This window comes from Anarrhichthys ocellatus, unplaced genomic scaffold, assembly GCF_004355925.1.
Source record: "Anarrhichthys ocellatus isolate YVR2014 unplaced genomic scaffold, GSC_Weel_1.0 scaffold348, whole genome shotgun sequence".
Taxonomy (NCBI): Eukaryota; Metazoa; Chordata; class Actinopteri; order Perciformes; family Anarhichadidae; genus Anarrhichthys; species Anarrhichthys ocellatus.
Window position 1 is genome coordinate 31,606 of NW_022280342.1, and position 19,169 is coordinate 50,774.

Here is a 19,169-nt window from a genome sequence, read left to right on the forward strand (position 1 = left end):
CAAACACCAACCAGAGTAAAACACATCATGGCGAGATGTAAAGAAGCACTGGAGCACTGGAGAGAGGAAACTGGGGGCCAAAGCAGACTGGAATGTGATCTGATGACTAGGCAGAATATGTCTCTACTGTCAGAGATAGAAAGCAGAGACAGAACCTCACCAAGTACAGAGAGAGAGAGACACAGAGAGAGATAGAGAGAGGCTCAGTGACCACAAACTGGACATCTAAAGGCAGACACAAAAAGTCATGGCAACCAAAAGAGAACAGAACATGTGGTCACTGTGGGACCGGTGAGGCTGAGACAGAGATGCACTTGCGAAAATGCGAAACATTCAATAAAATTAGGAACATCTACTTAAAAACATTTGACTCTGAAATCTCAGATTTTGAAATATTTAATGACATCTCAAAATTAAAAATCCTCCTAGGAGAAGGAGATTGTCTTTAAACTGTGAGATCTGACTCTCACTTAGCTCCATCTTTGTCCAGTTCTTTGTTCACTTTGTGAACTATCTTCTTCAGTCTGAAGCCTTCCTGCTTCGTGAGACCTCCTCTGTCCTTGCTTCTCATGTGAGCTCTGGCAGAGCTGGAGAGCTTCTCTTTATCAGAGAGGTAGTCCTCCACTTTGGCTCCTCTCACATTCTTACTTGATCTTCTCCACGCTGTAGTCTCCAGAGCTCCTACAGCTGCCAGCACCGTGTTTAGAGGGCTCACTGTCAGCAGCAGGGTCCTCCTCCAGACTGGACTCAGAGTCTTCCTCCAGACTGGACTCACACTCTGCTGCTCCTCCACTTTCCTTCGTTGCCACTTTCTTCTCCTGTGAGCTTCCGCTGTCTCCTCTCTGTTTCCTCGTCAGCTGAGGGGCTTTGAGCTGCTCCTCGTCTGCTTCCATGTCCACCTCCCTACCTGTCTCCACCTGTCCTCCAGTACTCTCCCTCACCTGCTGGACCTCACTTTCCCTCTCTTTTCTCACCTCCTGGGTCTCACTTGTCCCCTCCTCCTTCACCTCCTGTAACCCGCTCGTCCCCTCCTCCCTGCTCTTTTGGACCCCATCTGTCCCGTCCTGTCCGTCTTGCTTGTCCCCTCTGCCCTCCTCAGTACCTCTCTGGTTCTGATTCTGGTTCTAGTCCTTATGAGAGCTGTTTTTCTCAGGACACGTTCTACTCTGATGACCCACTTTTCCACAACTGAAACATTTAAAGTCATCAGTTGTTGCATAAATGAGGTAGTCGAAGTCCTCGACCCTGATCCTGAACACTAGGTTGAGCTCCTTGCTCCTGTTGTTTGGGATCATGAGCAGCTGTCTCCTGTGAGACACCACGTGCTTCAGGAGAGGAGACCTGCACCCAGAGGACACCTCCTTCACCTTAGACACTATCCTCCCGTGTCTTGATAGTTCTCTGGTTATGTCTTCATCTCTGATGAACGGTGGGACGTTGGACACGGTTACCTTCACAGCCGGTGTGCAGAGAGGGTAAACGGGGAAGAAGTTATCGCCCACCTCGATCCCGTTGTCAATCACCACTTCCACATGTATGATGGTGTCTAGAAAGATGACCACGCCATTGTTCATTCACGCAGCGGACTTAACGCTGCTGTGGCCAACAAGTTCACCCACAGCCAGGCTGCATTCCTCCACTGACACCGGGAAAGTCGGCGGGATCTTTATGCCGTGTTTCCTCGTGAGGTCGGTCATGTCCATGGTGGCGTTTAGCACGCCGACCAGCTCGCACTGATCGACTGCAACCACTCACAAAGACCCTAAAACCAGCTAAATGTTCACACAAACACCGTGAGATACACCATCACATCCAACGTTAACTAGTGACGAAAAAATACCGAAAAAAATCAGTTAATCGCTCTCGAACACGCTCCGTCAACTCCACACTCCTTCCACTCAGAGAGAGAGAGAGAGAGAGACAGTTATCAGTAAAAGTACCATAAAATATTTCACTGTATTAGGGAAAGGTGAAGTACTATGACGTGGAAATACTCAAGTAAAGTACCTCAAAACTGTACTTGAGTAAATGTACTCCACTGTCCAGATGTCCTAACAGTCTAATGATAGTATATATATATATATACACACTGGATATATATGAATATAAATACACTGACTGGATGTTTTACAGTGTCTATGTGTAGAAGCTGCAGTTCTCTTCTCCTCCAGCAGGAGGCAGCAGGAGCAGACTGATGAGGAGGAGCAGCCAATGACAGAGCAGAACACTGCAGGGTCACTGCTGCAGAGATGCTCTGCACATGCTCAGTAGGCACATGCTCATTCATTCAATCATTACTGGACTCCTGTGTGTCTCTTCTGGAGTATTGATCTTCTGTATCAGTGATCAGAATGCTGATCAGATCTAATTTAGTTTGTGAATTTTAAATAAAGAAAATGTTAAAAATAAAGAAAACAAAAAGAAGAAGATGACTTCACTGAATAACCTCAAAAATATCAGGAAATATTTAAAATCGACTTTAGAAACACTTTATTTTACTGCTCTGTGATTTAATGAAAGTTCAAACTGAAAGAAAAGGAAGTGTTAAAATACTGTTGACACCTGAGGGACACCTGAGGACCTGGTCTCACCTGTGTCTTGCGGATCCTGAGGTCCGCTGATGATCTGTTGAGACCCTCCTCCTGCTCGATGCTCTGCTCGATTGCTGCAGGAAGACACACACACACACACACACACACACACACACACACACACACACACAGTCAGATCAAACAGGACATTTGAGTTGATGCTCTTATTGTGAAACTTTGGCCATGTTCACCCCGCCACAACACAAATAATGTGCATATTTTGGTCTGCAGACGCCCACAGAGCTCAGAGACATTCAGAGTCATCAGAACGATGAAGACAACAGCAATGACAACAACTAAGACAGCAATGACAACAACGACAGTAATAAATACATATGTAATAAATACATTTAATAAATATATATGTAATAAATATATTTAATAAAGTTTGGCCATGGTGATATTTTATATTTCTCTTCATGTTCCGTGAACAAATCCAATATCGAATTAAAGCTGAAAGCAGCGATATACGGGCCCTCGCACCTTCCCGCATCTCGGGGGTACTGGCGAAATGCCGGCAGAAGCAGCCATAAATATCTGCGACCATCAGACAGCGTGCCCACAAGTTATATGTATATGTTGTTCAATGTCAGTAGACCATTTTAGCAACTTTTCATCATTAAAGTCTTTAGATCATCTTGACCAAATTTGAAGTTGATCGTAGAAATTCTGTGGGAGGAGTTCGTTAAAGTACAACGCCTGAAAACGATGAAAAATGCCCAAAAATGCAAAGAAATGGGAGTATTACTGCATCGCCCTCTAGTGGTTGTATGGAATAAAAATTTGAGGGTATGTTACAGGACACAGTGTGAACATATGCTCCAGATTTCGTGATGATAGGCCACATGGTTTTGAAGTTATATATATTGCTGTAGAAGGCCACACCCCTATGAAATGCATTCGTCCATATATTCTTAATGCAATAAGATATCAACAGCTTTTCATAATCTTTGATGATATAGATCCAGTAATGATCCACAGCAAATTTGGTACCAATCAGACCCAGGGTTTAGGACAAGTGAATTTCTTTTTTTTTTTTTACAAAATTCAAAATGGCGGAAGATTTTGGTAGGCGGAGCTTAGGGTCCCAAGAGGAATTTTTTGTCGAACTCATTCAGTTGCTCATGTCCGTAAAATTTTAAGTCATTTCGACATACAGGCTGTCGGGGCTTGCCTTTCCAACTTCTAGGGAGCGCTAGCGAGCAATTTTGTCATGCTCGAGCATGGGAGCCATAAAATATCAAATTTTCCCGCAATCCTGATATGCTCGCCAAATATGGGGAGGTTGGGGACATGATAAAGCCCCCAAAAAGGCGATTCATTCGAGAGAAAAATAATAATAATTAAAGCTGCGAGCAGCGATGAACGGGCACTCGCATCCTCCAGCTCGTCGGGGGTGCCGGCGGGACTCCGGCCTGCGCGCCCGAGAACATCCGCGACCGTCGGACGGCGCGTCCGCGAATGAGATGTTTTTAATCCCGCGTGGACCGCCTGATGCTGGAAATGATGCTTTGCAAATAGTCCGATGCTTCCTGTATCCACTGCCTGGCGCTACAGAACACGTGCATTATGTAGCTCTATATCAAGTGTCAACCACATTGTGTAAAAGTCATGTAAATCGGATGGTGTTTGTCAAAAAACGCAGATCTCCTTTCGCCAGCAGGTGGCGCTGTGAGTATTAAGGAAAATTAGCTTGTAGACATCCTCAGGCCATGAGTGTTATCAAGCATGTGAAGTTTGGGACCGTTTGGAACAAGTCCAGCTGAGTTACATCAGACATTTCCTTTAGCCAGTAGGCTTTGCGGGTTTACTGTAGCGCCCCCTAGTTGTCGAATACAAAAAAAATTCTCAGGGTATGTTACTGGATGTGATGTGCACATATGCTGAATATTTTGGGAATTTAGAACAAATGGTTGAGAAGTTATGTGTATTGATATTTTGCCACGCACCTAAGAAGTGTATTGGTCCATATCTTGTAAACGCAAAGAGATATCAAAAAGATTTTGATAACTTTTGATGATCTAGATCCACTTATGATCCACAGCAAATTTCGTAGAAATCGGACCCAGCGTGTAGGAGTTCGCAAAAATGTGTTGTTTTTTTCACTAAATTCAAAATGGCTGACTTCCGGTTGGGTTTAGAGCTTAGAGCTCCAGGGGCTTTTTGTCAGTCTACATGTGATACATCTGTTTACCAAAAGTTATACATCTAAATTTTATATATAGATAATGAAACGTACCGCGAGGGCTGCATCGTCGAAATATTGTATAAATTCATACAAAATTGAAAATGGCAGACTTCCGGTAGGGTTTAGAGCATGGTCCCAAGAGACTTATTTTAAGTCTCCATAGGATACATGTGCCTACCAAGTTTCATACATGTAGCCAAAACGTAGCTGCTCTTGGGGCTGCTCTTTTGAAATATTGTAGGGGGCGCTATAGAGGCAATTTAAAACGGCCAATAAAGGAAATCATATAAACTATTTCTTCCAATGACCTGTGACACATGTACAAAGTTCCATGAGTTTTTGAGCATCCCAACCCACTAAACCATCAGCTTCTTTTTCACAGCAAGCTATGCCTCGCCACGGCAACAGCGTTCAACGAAAACTCAAAAAATTCATGATGATGCATCATCAATGTCTTAAGGCTGTCCTTACCAAATTTTAGACTCATCAGGTCACCTGGCTAGGAGGAATAATTAAAAGTATAAAATATGACATTTCCTTTCGCCAGTAGGCGGCGCTATGAATTATTGAATTTTTTTCAATTGAAGTATGTTTAGGCTTGAAGTAGCATCATGCAGAAGAAGTTTTGTGCGGATTGGATAATGTACCTTGGAGTTATAACAACTTATAAGAACTTATTTTTTCATAAACAATGAGGCAAAATGGCCGCCACGCCACGTCAAGGTTCTTTGATGAAAACTCTCGATTTTGATAACTTTTAATCACAAAGGTCTTAAGAGCATCCTGACCAAAGAAGAAGTTGATCGCTTAAAATCTGTAGGAGGAGTTCGTTAAAGTGCGAAGGCTGAAATCTACAAAAAGTGACAAAAAGCACAACTTCGCGGGTTTGCTGTAGCGCCCCCTAGTGGTTGAATGCAAAATAAATCTCAGGGTATGTTACAGGATGCAATGTGCACATATGCTGAAAATGTAGTAATTTTAGGACAAACGGTTGAGAAGTTATATGTATTAATATTAAGCCACGCCCCTAAGAAGTTTATTGGTACACATCTTGTAAACGAAAAGAGATATCAAAAAGCTTTTGATAACTTTTGATGACGTAGATCCAGTAATGATCCACAGCAAATTTGGTAGTAATGGGACTAAGCATGTAGGAGGAGTTTGCAAAAATGTGTTTTAGACTAAATTCAAAATGGCGGAAAATCTAAGTAGGCGGAGCTTAGGGGTCTGAGAGGCTTTTTTGTAGCTCTAGCTCAAGTGGACATGTGTGTCAAATTTCAAGTCAATCGGACAAACTGGCCGAGGGCTGCCGCAAGTCCGAATTGTAGGGGGCGCTAGAGAGCCATTTCTTTACACACAAATATGCAAATTTTGGCAGCAGAGTTTCTACACCAGACCTGACAGGTGTGCAAAATTGGTGAGTTTTCATGCATGGCAAGCACCCCTACAAGCTCCATCCACACAAAAATAAGAATTAAAGCTGCGAGCAGCGATGAACGGGCGCTCGCAATCTGCAGCGCGTCGGGGGTGCCGGCGGGACTCCAGCCTCTGCGTCAGAGAACGTCCGCGACCGTCGGGTGGCGTGTCAGCGAGCGAGACGTTTTCAATCCCGTGTGGACCGCCTGATGCTGGAAATGATGCTTAGCAAATAGTCCGATGCTTCCTGTATCCGCTGCCTGGCGCTACAGAACGCGTGCAAACATGCATCATGTAGCTCTGTGTCAAATGTAAACCACATTGTGTAAAAGTCATGTAAATCGGATGGTGTTTGTCACAAAACGCAGATTTCCTTTCGCCAGCAGGTGGTGCTGTGAGTATTTGTGAAAATTAGCTTGTAGACGTCCTCAGGCCATGAGTGTTATCAAGCATGTGAAGTTTGGGACCGTTTGGAACAAGTCCAGCTGAGTTACATCAGCTTTTTTCATGGGGAATCACGTAAAGTAGCCGCCCGCTACGGCTAAACGATTCCGTCAAACGTAAAGCTTTTGATAACTTTTAATCACAACGGTCTTGACATGGTACTGAGAAAATTTAAAATGGATCTGATGAAGTCCCTAGGAGGAGTTCGTTAAAGTATAGTGACTAGAAATAGGCCAAAATCGATGGAAAAATGACACATAAATCAAAATGGCCGACTTCCGGTCGGGTTTAGAGCATGGTCCCAAGAGACTTATTTGTAAGTCTCCACAGGATACATCTGCCTACCAACCTTCATACATGTAGCTGAAACGTAGCGCTGGGGCTGCTCTTTTGAAATATTGTAGGGGGCGCTATAGAGGCAATTTAAAACGGGCAATAAAACAAATCATATAAACTATTTCTTCCAATGACCTGTGACAGATGTACAAAGTTCCATGAGTTTTTGAGCATCCCAACCCACTAAACTATCAGCTTCCTTTTTCATGGCGAACGATGCGTCGCCACGGCAACAGCATTGTACGAAAATGCAGAATATTCATGATAATGCATCATCAATGTCTTAAGGCTATCCTTACCAAATTTGACACTCATCAGGTCACCTGGCTAGGAGGAATAAATAAAAGTATAAAATATGACATTTCCTTTAGCCAGTAGGCGGGGCTATGAGTTATTGAAATTTTTTCAATTGAAGTATGTTTAGGCTTGAAGTAGCATCATGCATAAGAAGTTTTGTGCGGATTGGATAATGTACCTTGGAGTTATAACAACTTATAAGAATTTATTTTTTCAAAAACAATGAGGCAAAATGGCCGCCACGCCACGTCAAGGTTCTTCGTTGAAAACTCTCGATTTTGATAACTTTTAATCACAAAGGTCTTAAGAGCATCCTGACCAAAGGAGAAGTTGATCGCTTAAAATCTCTAGGAGGAGTTCATTAAAGTTCGAAGGCTGAAATTTGCAAAAAGTGACAAAAAGCACAACTTCGCGGGTTTACTGTAACGCCCCCTAGTAGTTGAATGCAATACAAATCTCAGGGTATGTTAGAGGATGCAATGTGCACATATGCTGAACATTTGGTAATTTTAGGACAAACGGTTGAGAAGTTATGTGTATTGATATTAAGCCACGCCCCTAAGAAGTTTATTGGTCCATATCTTGTAAACGAAAAAAGAGATATCAAAAAGCTTTTGATAACTTTTGATGACGTAGATCCAGTAATGATCCACCGCCAATTTGGTAGCAATCGGACCCAGCATGTAGGAGGAGTTCGCAAAAATGGGTTTTACACTAAATTCAAAATGGCGGAAAATCTAAGTAGGCGGAGCTTACGGGTCTGAGAGGCTTTTTTTTAGATCTAGCGGAGTCATCGGACATACTGGCCGAGGGGCGTCATCGGTCCGATTTGTAGGGGGCGCTAGAGAGCCATTTTTTTACACAGAACGATGCATCCCTTTTCAGACTCTAAGTTCCACCAGACCTGACAAGTCCCCAAAATTTGGTGAGTTTTCATGCATAGCAAGTACCCCCAATATGCTCCCAAAGAATTAAAATATAGATCAGAATAATAATACCCCTTTCAATTTCAATAGTGCCTTCGCAGGCCCGACGTTGTCGGTTGCTCGGGCCCTAATTAAAGCTGCGAGCAGCGATGAACGGGCCCTCGCAATCTCCAGCGTGTCGGGGGTGGTGGCGGGACTCTGGCCTGCGCGTCCGCGAGTGAGACGGATTTAATCCCGCGTCGACCGCCTGATGCTGGAAATGATGCTTTGCAAATAGTCCAATGCTTCCTGTATCCTCTGCCTGGCGCTACAGGACGTGTGCAAACATGCATCATGTGTCAAATGTAAACCACATGGTGTAAAAGTCATGTAAATCGGAGGTGTTTATCACAAAATCCAGATTTCCTTTCGCCAGCAGGTGGCGCTGTGAGTATTAGGGGAAATTAGCTTGTAGACATCCTCAGGCCATGAGTGTTATCAAGCGTGTGAAGTTTGAGACTGTTTGGAACAAGTCCAGCTGAGTTACATCAGCTTTTTTCATGGGGAATCACGTAACGATTCCGTCAAACGTAAAGCTTTTGATAACTTTTAATCTCCTCTGCGAATCGCCACCTTATCGTGGTGGAGGAGTTTGAGTGGCTCAGTGATCCTGGGAGCTATGTTGTCCGGGGCATTAGCCCCTGGTAGGGTCTCCCAAGGCAAACAGGTTTCAGGGGAGAGCCCAGACTAAGAGCGGTTCAAAACAACCCCTATGATAGTTAGCCCACGGACTACAGCCACCTCGCCCGGACCAGAGAAACCGGGGAACCCTCCCGGAGCCAGACCCAGGAGGGGAGCTTGTAGGCGAGCGTCTGGTGGCCGGGCCTTTGCCCATGGGGCCCGGTCGGGCTCAGCCCAAATAAACACCATGGAGCAGCCACCCTGTGGACCCACCACCCGCAGGGACAAGCATCGGGGTCGGGTGCTATGCAGACCGGGCGGTGGGTCGGGCGGGAGGCCGATCGCCGGTGGCATAGACTAGTTCTAGGGACGTGGAACGTCACCTCGCTAGCGGGGAAAGAGCCGGAGCTGGTGCAGGAGGTGGAGCGATACCAGCTAGAAATAGTTGGACTCACCTCCACACACAGTGTTGGCTCTGGAACCAAGCTCCTGGAGAGGGGTTGGACTTTGTCCTTTTCCGGAGTTGCCCAGGGTGAGAGGCGCCGGGCGGGAGTGGGGATACTCACGAGCCCCCGGCTGAGCGCCGCTGTGTTGGAGTTCTCCCCGGAGAGCGAGAGGGTCACCTCCATGTGCCTATGGGTTGCGGGGAGCAAGGCTCTGACTGTGGTTTGTGCTTATGCACCAAACAGCAGTTCTGAGTATCCGGCCTTCTTGGAGTCGGTGGGAGGGGTCCTGGAAAGGGCGCCGCCTACCGACTCCATAGTTCTCCTGGGGGACTTCAACGCTCACATGGGCGATGATGGAGAAACCTGGCGGGGGGTGATTGGGAGGAACGGCTTGCCCGATCTGAACCCGAATGATGTTTCGTTATTGGACTTCTGTGCTTGCCACGGTTTGGCCATAATGAACACTATGTTCGAACATAAGGTGGCTCATAAGTGTACCTGGTACCAGAACACCTTAGGCTGGAGATCAATGATCGACTTTGTAATCGTATCATTTGATTTGCGGCCGTATGTCTTGGACACTCGGGTGAAGAGAGGAGCAGAGCTGTCAACTGATCACCACCTGGTGGTGAGTTGGATCAGATGGCAGGGGAACCGGTTGGAAAGACCCGGCAAACCCAAACGTGTAGTGAGGGTGAACTGGGAACGTCTGGCGGAGGACCCTGTCTGGGAGGTCTTTAACTCCCACCTCTGGAAGAACTTCTCACACATCCCGAGGGAGGTTGGGGACACGGAATCCGAGTGGACCATGTTCAAAGCCTCTATTGTGGACGCGGCCGCTAGGAGCTGTGGCCGGAAGGTCATCGGTGCCTGTCGTGGCGGCAACCCGAGAACCCGGTGGTGGACACCGGAGGTGAGGGAAGCCGTCAAGCTGAAGAAGGAGACCTTCAAGGCCTGGTTGGCCCAGGGGTCTCCTGAAGCAGCTGACAGGTACCGGCAGGCCAGAAGGGCTGCAGCTGCGGTGGTCACAAATGCTAAAACTCGGGCATGGGAGGAGTTCGGGGAGGCCATGGAGAAGGACTTTCGGTTGGCCTCAAGGAGGTTCTGGCAAACCATCCGACGGCTCAGGAAGGGAAAGCAGGGCTTACCCCAGGATGTTCTCAGCAGGGGGGGGGGGAAACTGCTAACCCGGACGGAGGACATCGTCGGGCGGTGGAAAGAGCACTTTGAGGAACTCCTAAACCCGACCAACATGTCCTCTGCAGAGGAGGCAGCACCTGAGGACCTAGGGGGAGGCTCACCCATATCCCTGGCAGAGGTCGCTGAGGTAGTTAAAAAGCTCCTTGGTGGCAAGGCGCCAGGGGTGGATGAGATCCGCCCTGAGATGCTGAAGGCGCTGGACATGGTTGGGCTGTCCTGGCTGACACGCCTCTTCAATGTCGCATGGGGGTCGGGATCAGTGCCCATGGAATGGCAGACCGGGGTGGTGGTTCCCATCTTCAAAAAGGGGGACCCGAGAGTGTGCTCGAATTACCGGGGTATCACACTACTCAGCCTCCCGGGGAAGGCTTATGCCAGGGTGCTGGAAAGGAGGCTCCGACCGCTTGTCGAACCTCAGATACAAGAGGAGCAATGCGGATTCCGTCCCGGCCGTGGAACAGTGGACCAGCTCTTTACCCTCGCAAGACTACTGGAGGGGTTCTGGGAGTTTGCCCAACCAGTCTACATGTGCTTTGTGGACTTGGAGAAGGCTTTCGACCGGGTCCCTCGGGGGGTCTTGTGGGGGGTGCTGCGGGAGTATGGGGTGCCGGACCCGTTACAACAGGCGATCCGGTCTCTGTACGACTGCAGTAGGAGCTGTGTCCGCATTCTCGGCACTAAGTCAGACACGTTCCCGGTGGGTGTTGGCCTCTGCCAGGGCTGCCCTTTGTCACCGGTCCTGTTCGTGATTTTCATGGACAGGATATCTAGGCGCAGCCTGGGGGCGGAGAACGTCAGTTTCGGGGGTCTCGGGATCGCCTCTCTGCTATTTGCAGATGATGTGGTCCTGTTAGCCTCCTCGGATCGTGACCTCCAGCATTCACTGGGGCGGTTTGCAGCCGAGTGTGAAGCGGCGGGGATGAGAGTTAGCACCTCCAAATCTGAGGCCATGGTTCTCTGCCGGAAACCGGTGGATTGCTCCCTCCAGGTGGGGACGGAGTGCCTACCTCAAGCGAAGGAGTTCAAGTATCTCGGGGTCTTGTTCGCGAGTGAGGGTAAGATGGAGCGGGAGATCGACAGACGGATTGGTGCAGCTGCAGCAGTAAAGCAGGCGCTGCACCGGACCGTCTTGGTGAAGAGGGAGCTGAGCCGGAAGGCAAATTTACCACTCGGTCTACGTTCCTACCCTCACCTATGGTCACGAACTTAATTGCAAATGTCTTTGGATTGTACTGACCAAATTTGAAAAGGATCTGACAAAGTCTCTAGGAGGAGTTCGTTAAAGTATAGCGACTAGAAATCAAGGAGAAATTCACACAAAACTCTAAATGGCCGACTTCTGGTTGGTTTTAGAGCATGGTCCCAAGAGACTTTTTTTTAATTCTCCATGTGATACATGTCCCTACCCATTATCATACATGTATGTCAAACGTAGTGCTGGGGCTGCGTTTTTGAAAATTTGTAGGGGGCGCTATCGAGGCAATTTTCAATGGTCAAGCCAAAAAGCCATATTAAATATTTATTTACATCACCTATGACACCTGTGCAAAGTTCCATGGCTTGCTGAACATCCTGAGCCACAGAAAAATAAGCTTCATTTTTCATGGTGAATGACGTGTTGCCACGGCAATGGGCACCACATAAAATGAAGGTCGTTCATTGTCAGTAGACCATTTTAGTAACTCTTCATCATTAATATCTTTAGATCATCCTGACCAAATTTGAAGTTGATCGCATGAATTCTGTGGGAGGAGTTAAAGTACGTCTGAAAACGATGAAAATTGACAAAAAAGCCAAAAATGGCTTAACTACTGTATCGCTCCCTAGTGGTTGAATGGAATGAAAATTGTAGTGTACGTAACAATATACGATGTGCACATATGACACAAATTTTGCGATTATAGGTTAAATGGTTTTGAAGTTATGAATATTCAAATACAAAGCCACGCCTTATGAAGTTCATTGGTCCATATCTTCTAAACGTAATGAGATATCAAACATGTTTTGATAAAATTGTATTATATAGATCCAATACTGATCTACAGCAAATTTAGTAGCAATCAGACTCAGTGTGTAGGAGGTTGCAAAAAGGGGTTTTTCACAAAATTCTAAATGGCGGAAAATGTTGGTAGGCGGAGCTTAGGGGTCCAAGAGGCTTTTTTGTAGACCTCATTTGGTGGCATGCCTGTGTAAAATTTCAAGTTGATTGGACATACGAGATGAGGGGGCTAAATTCTAGGGGGCGCTAGCGAGCAATTTTTTCATGTTCGAGCGTGGGACTCATAAAATATCAAACTTTTCAGCAGTCCTGATATGCATGCCGACTTTTCGGATATGATAAAGCCCCCAAAAAGGCAATTCATTCGAGAGAATAATAATAATTCCTACAGTTTCAATAGGGACCTCGCGGCCTGACGTCGGTGCTCGGGCCCTAATTAAAGCTGAAAGCAGCGATGTACGGGCCCTCGCACCTTCCCGCGTCTCGGGGTACTGGCGGGACGCCAGCAGAAGCGGCCATAAATATCTGCGACCATCAGACAGCGTGCCCACAAGTTAGAAGTATTTTTAATGCTTGGACTGTGTGTCGCTGGAAATTATGTAGTGCAAATATTCCACCAGTTCCTGCATCCACTTTGTGGCACTAGAGAACATGTGCAAACATGCATTATGTTGCTCTACATGGAGTATAGACCACATCATGTAAATGTCATATAAATCGGATTCAGTTTGTCACATAACGCTGTCTTCCTGTTGCCAGTAGGTGGCGCTATGACATTGAGTGAAAATTGGCTTGTAGACATCCTCAGCCCATGACTGTTATCAAGTATGGCAAGTTTGGGACAGATTTGAGCAAGTCCAGTGGAGTTACATCAGCTTGTTGTTTAATAGCGAATCACCTACAATGGCCGCCACGTCACGGCTACGCCATTCCATCAAACATAAAGTTTTGAGTAACTTTTAATTGCAAAGGTCTTTAGATTATACTGACCAAATTTGAAAAGGATCTGACAAAGTCTCTAGGAGGAGTTCGTTAAAGTATAGCGACTAGAAGTCATGGGAAAATTCACACCAAAATCAAAATGGCCGACTTCCCGTTAATTTTAGAGCAGTGTCCCAAGACACTTTTTTTAAGTCTCCATGTGATACATGTGCCTACCAAATTTCATACATGTCAAACGTAGTGCTGGGGCTGCGTTTTTGAAAGGGTCAAGTCAAAAAGCCATATGAAATATTTATTTCCATCACCTATGACATCTGTGCAAAGTTCCAAGGCTTGTTGAGCATCCTAAGTCACAGAAAAATAAGCTTCCTTTTTCATGGCGAATGACGCGTTGCCATGGCAACAGCATTTAACGACAACTCACAATATTCATGATGAAGCATCATCAATGTCTTACGGCTTAGCTTACCAAATTTGAGACTGATCTGGTTAACGTCCTAGTCAGAGTACATCAAAGTATAAAACTTGTCATTTCCTTTTGCCAGTAGATGGCGCTATGACTTTGTGAAAATGTTGGCATGGAAATGTGCTCAGGCCTGGACCAGCATCATGCAGAACTAATTTGGGGCAGATTGAATAAAGTACCTTGGAGTTACAACAACTTCCTCTTTCATGGCGAACGGCACGAAATGTGCGTGACATGGGCGCCACATAAAACGAAGGTCGTTCAATGTCAGTAGACCATGTAACTTTTCATCATTAAAGTCTTTAGATCATCTTGACCAAATTTGAAGTCGATCGCTTAAATTCTGTGGGAGGAGTTCGTTAAAGTACAACACCAGAAAACGATAATAATTCCTACAGTTTCAATAGGGTCCTCGCGGCACTACGTCGGTGCTCAGGCCCTAATAATATGTCATTAAACACATCAATGAGCCTCATCTTCATCAACACACACTGTAGTTTGTTTACTTCACTGCCGCTGAAAATAGTCCCAACAAAGTGACTGTTTCCTGTTTGTTTGATAAACATTGAATCACTGATGAAACTTTAAGTTTGTGAGACTCAGACCGGAACATAAATACTGCACGTGTACAAATACACAGTTTGAACCAGACAGACAACGAATTTTCAAGAACATGAACCTGCTGTCTGCGCTGTGGGCGGAGCCTGTGTACCCCCCCAACCCCCCAAGCAACAAACACTGAGGCCAATTAGCTGCACCATCACTGCTATTATCAGACTGCATGAGTACAGTGTCAGTGTGTGTGTGTCTGTGTGTGTCTGTGTGTGTGTGTGTGTGTCTGTGTGTGTCTCTGTGTGTGTGTCTCTGTGTGTCTCTGTGTGTGTGTCGTGAAACCTCTGGCTGTTCACATTAAAGCAGTGATGTCCTTGAACCTTCAGCATGAACCAACACAATGTGTGCGCGTGTGTATCATTGTGTGTATACCACTGTGTGTGTGTCTGTCTGTCTCAGTGATTACAGTTTGATGAATCACACTGTTTTAGAATATTTTCTTCTTCTGCTGAAGGTAAACTCATCCTGACTGAAAACCGTAATTCCTCTAATAAAACACCTCTTTTAAATAATATTACCGTAAATCATCTAATAAAACATATTTTCTTAAATCTTACCGTAAATCCTCTAATAAAACCTCCACTCACCCTTCGTCTGTATTCAGGTGTTTCTGTACCTTTAAGGTGTGACATGTCGTTGAGTGCGTACCTTTTAATTTTGAGCGAACTTTATTGGCTGTCTTCTTGATATCAGCTGTCAGGTCCTCCAACTCCTGCTTGGTCTCTGGAGACAGAAAGAAAGAGAAGAAGAGTTACGAGGTTCATGGTGTCAACATTATTATTAATATTCATATTTATATCATCAGTTCAAGGGAAGAAAAGCTGCTCCTATTTTTGATGAAGTGTCATAAACATTAGATTTCATGTCAAATAATAACTGATGGAAACACAATAAATTAAAGTCAGGTTTTCATCTGATTCTACTCTTCATGCTAAGCTAAGCAAACTGTGCTGAACCAACAGACATGAGATTAACATCCATCTGAACGTGATGTGAAGTAGAAAAAGAAGTTGTTTGTGACGAAATATCACATCATGTCAGCCATGTTGGAGCAGGGAACAGTGTGCGTGTGTGTGTGTATGTTTCTGTGTGTATGTGTGGGTGTGTGTGTGTTTGTGTGTGCGATAACTGCAGCAGTGCAGTCAGATTTATGAGCTCTGCAGTGCCGTTCAGCCTCGTCTCCTCTGACTCACCCCGTTTTCTGTCTGACCGCTTTGTTTCTGCTTCTATTAGCATTAAATGATAAAGCTGCTAACACTCTTTTTTAAATGTTTGATTTCAGTAATTGTTTTCTTTGGTGGAAATGATTGACAGCGGTGACGGACAATGAGAGCCAGTAATGCTCCTCCTCCTCTCACACTACAACTCCCATGATGCATTATTGATGCAGAAACACTGGAGTGCATTTTGAGTGACGGAAAGCCGACTGGTGACCCAGAACTGAAGAGGAGAAGAAGAACGAAAGCGACGTGTTTTCACCGGAGGGGAAGAAGAAGAGTCTGAAGAGATGTTTGTCATATTATATTACTATATTATTATTATATTATATTATTATATTATATTATTATTAGTGCTGGGCAACGATTACAATTTTTAATCGTGATTAATCTCATTGTTATGCACAAAGTTCAATAATGAATTCAAAAGTAGTGTATTGTGCACTTTTATTTTGAAAGTGCTGCTATATGAACAAAAGGTCAATAACATTTGGTGTAAACACTTTAAACACATCAGGTTCTTGTTAACAGCAGTATTCCCTTTACACAGTAGCAGTTATAACACAGTTATAATGATTCTGATCATAGATATTCAGCCGGTGTTCACAACTTCATCTTCATGTGTGTAAGAGATGCAATTTAAATATACTTCTTGAAAACTGCAAACCTATCTACGTCATGTTTTTATGTTTGTTAAATTCTCAGTAGTGATACTAAATGATGCTTATTATACATATTACAAACAAAACACTTTAAAAACTCTTGTGACAAAGCGGGTGAGAACACACCATTTACATTCATCTATAAGTCTGACCATGCTTTTCAATTGTTTGTTTACCATACCCACCATGTGTTCCAGAGGTTAAAGGGGAAGGCACTCAACCATTTCCTCTATTTATACACTGGATGATGTCATCAGTGATGTCATTGGGTCAAACCAAGTGTGGGGGGATTAGAGTATGTACAGGTAGATATGTAGTTTAGTTGTGATCTGTTTTACATTGTTGTGAGTGTATAGCAAATTGTAAACCATATAAAATTGTTGGTTACCTAAAGGGGTGCTGTGAGGTATAGGTCGTGTCTGTTAACTATGGAGTCAGTAATTGGTGTCACCTGCACTCATGGTAGGAACTGAATCCTGCCGATAGGAGGCTCTATATAAGGAGATGACTTTGACTGAACAGGGAAGAAAGGAAGATCAGTGTGTAGCTGTGGGCATGTGATTATGTTACTTTAAGATGAGTTGAATTTTATTCAGTTAAGCTAAGTTAAACGTTTGTTTTGATTTGTTTGTATATATATTTGGTTACACGTGTAGCAGGGCACTTTTATAAATAAAACACTTTTTGATATCTGAACAAAGTCTCTCGTGTCTGCCTCCTACCACTACAGAAGCCACTCAGGTCAGGCTTCACCACAACTCTAAAAACATAATTTAAATGAATCATTTATTTTTTGCTTATTTTGGTCAGACACATATGCATATGCATATTACGGTTGATTACCGTAATATGTGTGGTATTTATTATAAATGTATGTTGGTACATAGAGGGTGATAAGAAGCTATACATGGAGGGACTTAGGACCCAGGGGAATGTAGGTGAAGGAAACAGGAAGAGACGGAAGAGACGCCACACAAACAGCTGTTCACCGCTCACTGCGGTGTTAAAAATGTCCGCTTAATAAAAAAATTTTAAAACTGCGTTAACGCGCGATAATATAATTGTTGGCGTTAATTAATGAATGCATTAACGGGATAACGTGTTAACTTACCCAGCACTAATTATTACATTATTATATTGTTATTAGAATAATTGGAACAAATATGAATTCATTTTTCAGCTTAAAAGTATTCTTCCACATGTCGAATATTTATTTAAACTATAGAAGAAGTCTGTTAATCTAGAATTTAAATTCTAGATTAATTCAATACTTGATGGTTGTTAAATTAAACTCATCACTTCCTGCAGACATTTCACAATAAAAGCGTTCAGGGCACCTGGAACCTCTTTTAAAGATACATTTTTACATCCTGTAGAATTGTTTTGATTAACAGATTTTATTTCACATGAATAAAGATAAAAATAATATTCACATTTAACTGGTGATTTTGTGTTGCCATGACAACAAGAATAAAGTTTGTTGATATGAAAACATTCATCCTTTGTTGTTGTTTGTGTTTACACATAAATTAAAGAAGAGGAAGAAGAGGAAAATGATGAAGGACTGAATGATGAGACTCACTTTTCCTCACTGCTTCTCCTCCTCATCTCCTCTGAAGGTTCATGCAGTCACAGGAAGCATGCAACGGGGGGGAGGAAGAGGAGGAGGAGGAGGAGGAGGAGGAAGAAACAAAAGGGCACAAATATGAAAAATAAAAGGATGAAAAATAATAACATGAACGTGCAGAGAGTCGATGACATCATGCAGAACAAACATGACTTATAATAAAAAATAATAATAAAATTAAACAGTAAATATGGTCACTTCCTGTTCACTGGTTGATAAAAAAACAAGATGATGATGGACAAATCGCTGAACTAGAGGCTTCAAAACATCCACAAACCAACGAGAAACATCCCCATAACGTCTACGTCCACTTCTTATGGACAGTCTGTGGTTATTGAACTCTTTCTATCTGACAGCAGCGATCAGGAGGTCTTACTTTCGTCCGGGTTCGGGGCGGCCAGGATGGCGCTGTGCTGCTTCTTGACCTGCTCCACATCCTCCGATAGCTTTTCTATACAGCCTCTGATCTCCTCCACCTGTACACCCACACACCCACATACACACACACACACACACACACACACACACACACACAGACAGACAGACAGAGAAATCAAAATGTATCAAATTAGTTAAAACTGTGGCTGCTTCTAAAATAAGCTTTGATTAGTTTGTGAACACGTTATTGTCCTCATAACATCTGTTTGTGAACATGTTATTGTCCTCCTAATGTCTGTTTGTGAACACGTTACTGTCCTCATAATGTCTGTTTGTGAGAACAATAATGTCCTCATAAAACACGTTACTGTCCTCATAATGTCTGTTTGTGAGAACAATAATGTCCTCATAAAACACGTTACTGTCCTCATAACATCTGTTTGTGAACATGTTATTGTCCTCCTAATGTCTGTTTGTGAACATGTTACTGTCCTCATAAAACACGTTACTGTCCTCATAATGTCTGTTCGTGAACACGTTATTGTCCTCATAGCGTCTGTTTTTGAACACAATACTGTCCTCATTAAACACGTTACTGTCCTCATAACATCTGTTTGTGAACACGTTACTGTCCTAATGTCTTTTAATTAACACAATACTGTCCTCATAACGTCTGTTTGTGAACACGTTACTGTTCTCCTAATGTCTGTTAATCAACACGTTACTGTCCTCATAACGTTTGTTTGTGAACACGTTACTGTC

At 44.1% G+C, this 19,169-nt stretch overlaps 1 protein-coding gene across 1 annotated transcript in view; it reads right to left on the reverse strand.

Moving 5' to 3' along the window:
* Window positions 1–967: 967 nt before the first annotated feature.
* LOC116401333 (syntaxin-1B-like) overlaps window positions 968–19,169 on the reverse strand; it is an 18,947-nt gene continuing 745 nt past the window's right edge. The window contains exons 2-4 of the mRNA XM_031879685.1: window positions 18,406–18,505; window positions 15,172–15,246; window positions 968–2,665 (exon numbers count right to left, since the gene is read on the reverse strand). Of these exons, the coding sequence (XP_031735545.1) occupies window positions 2,511–2,665; window positions 15,172–15,246; window positions 18,406–18,505 (330 nt within the window). The 3' untranslated portion in view covers window positions 968–2,510. The remainder of the gene's footprint in view (window positions 2,666–15,171; window positions 15,247–18,405; window positions 18,506–19,169) is intronic.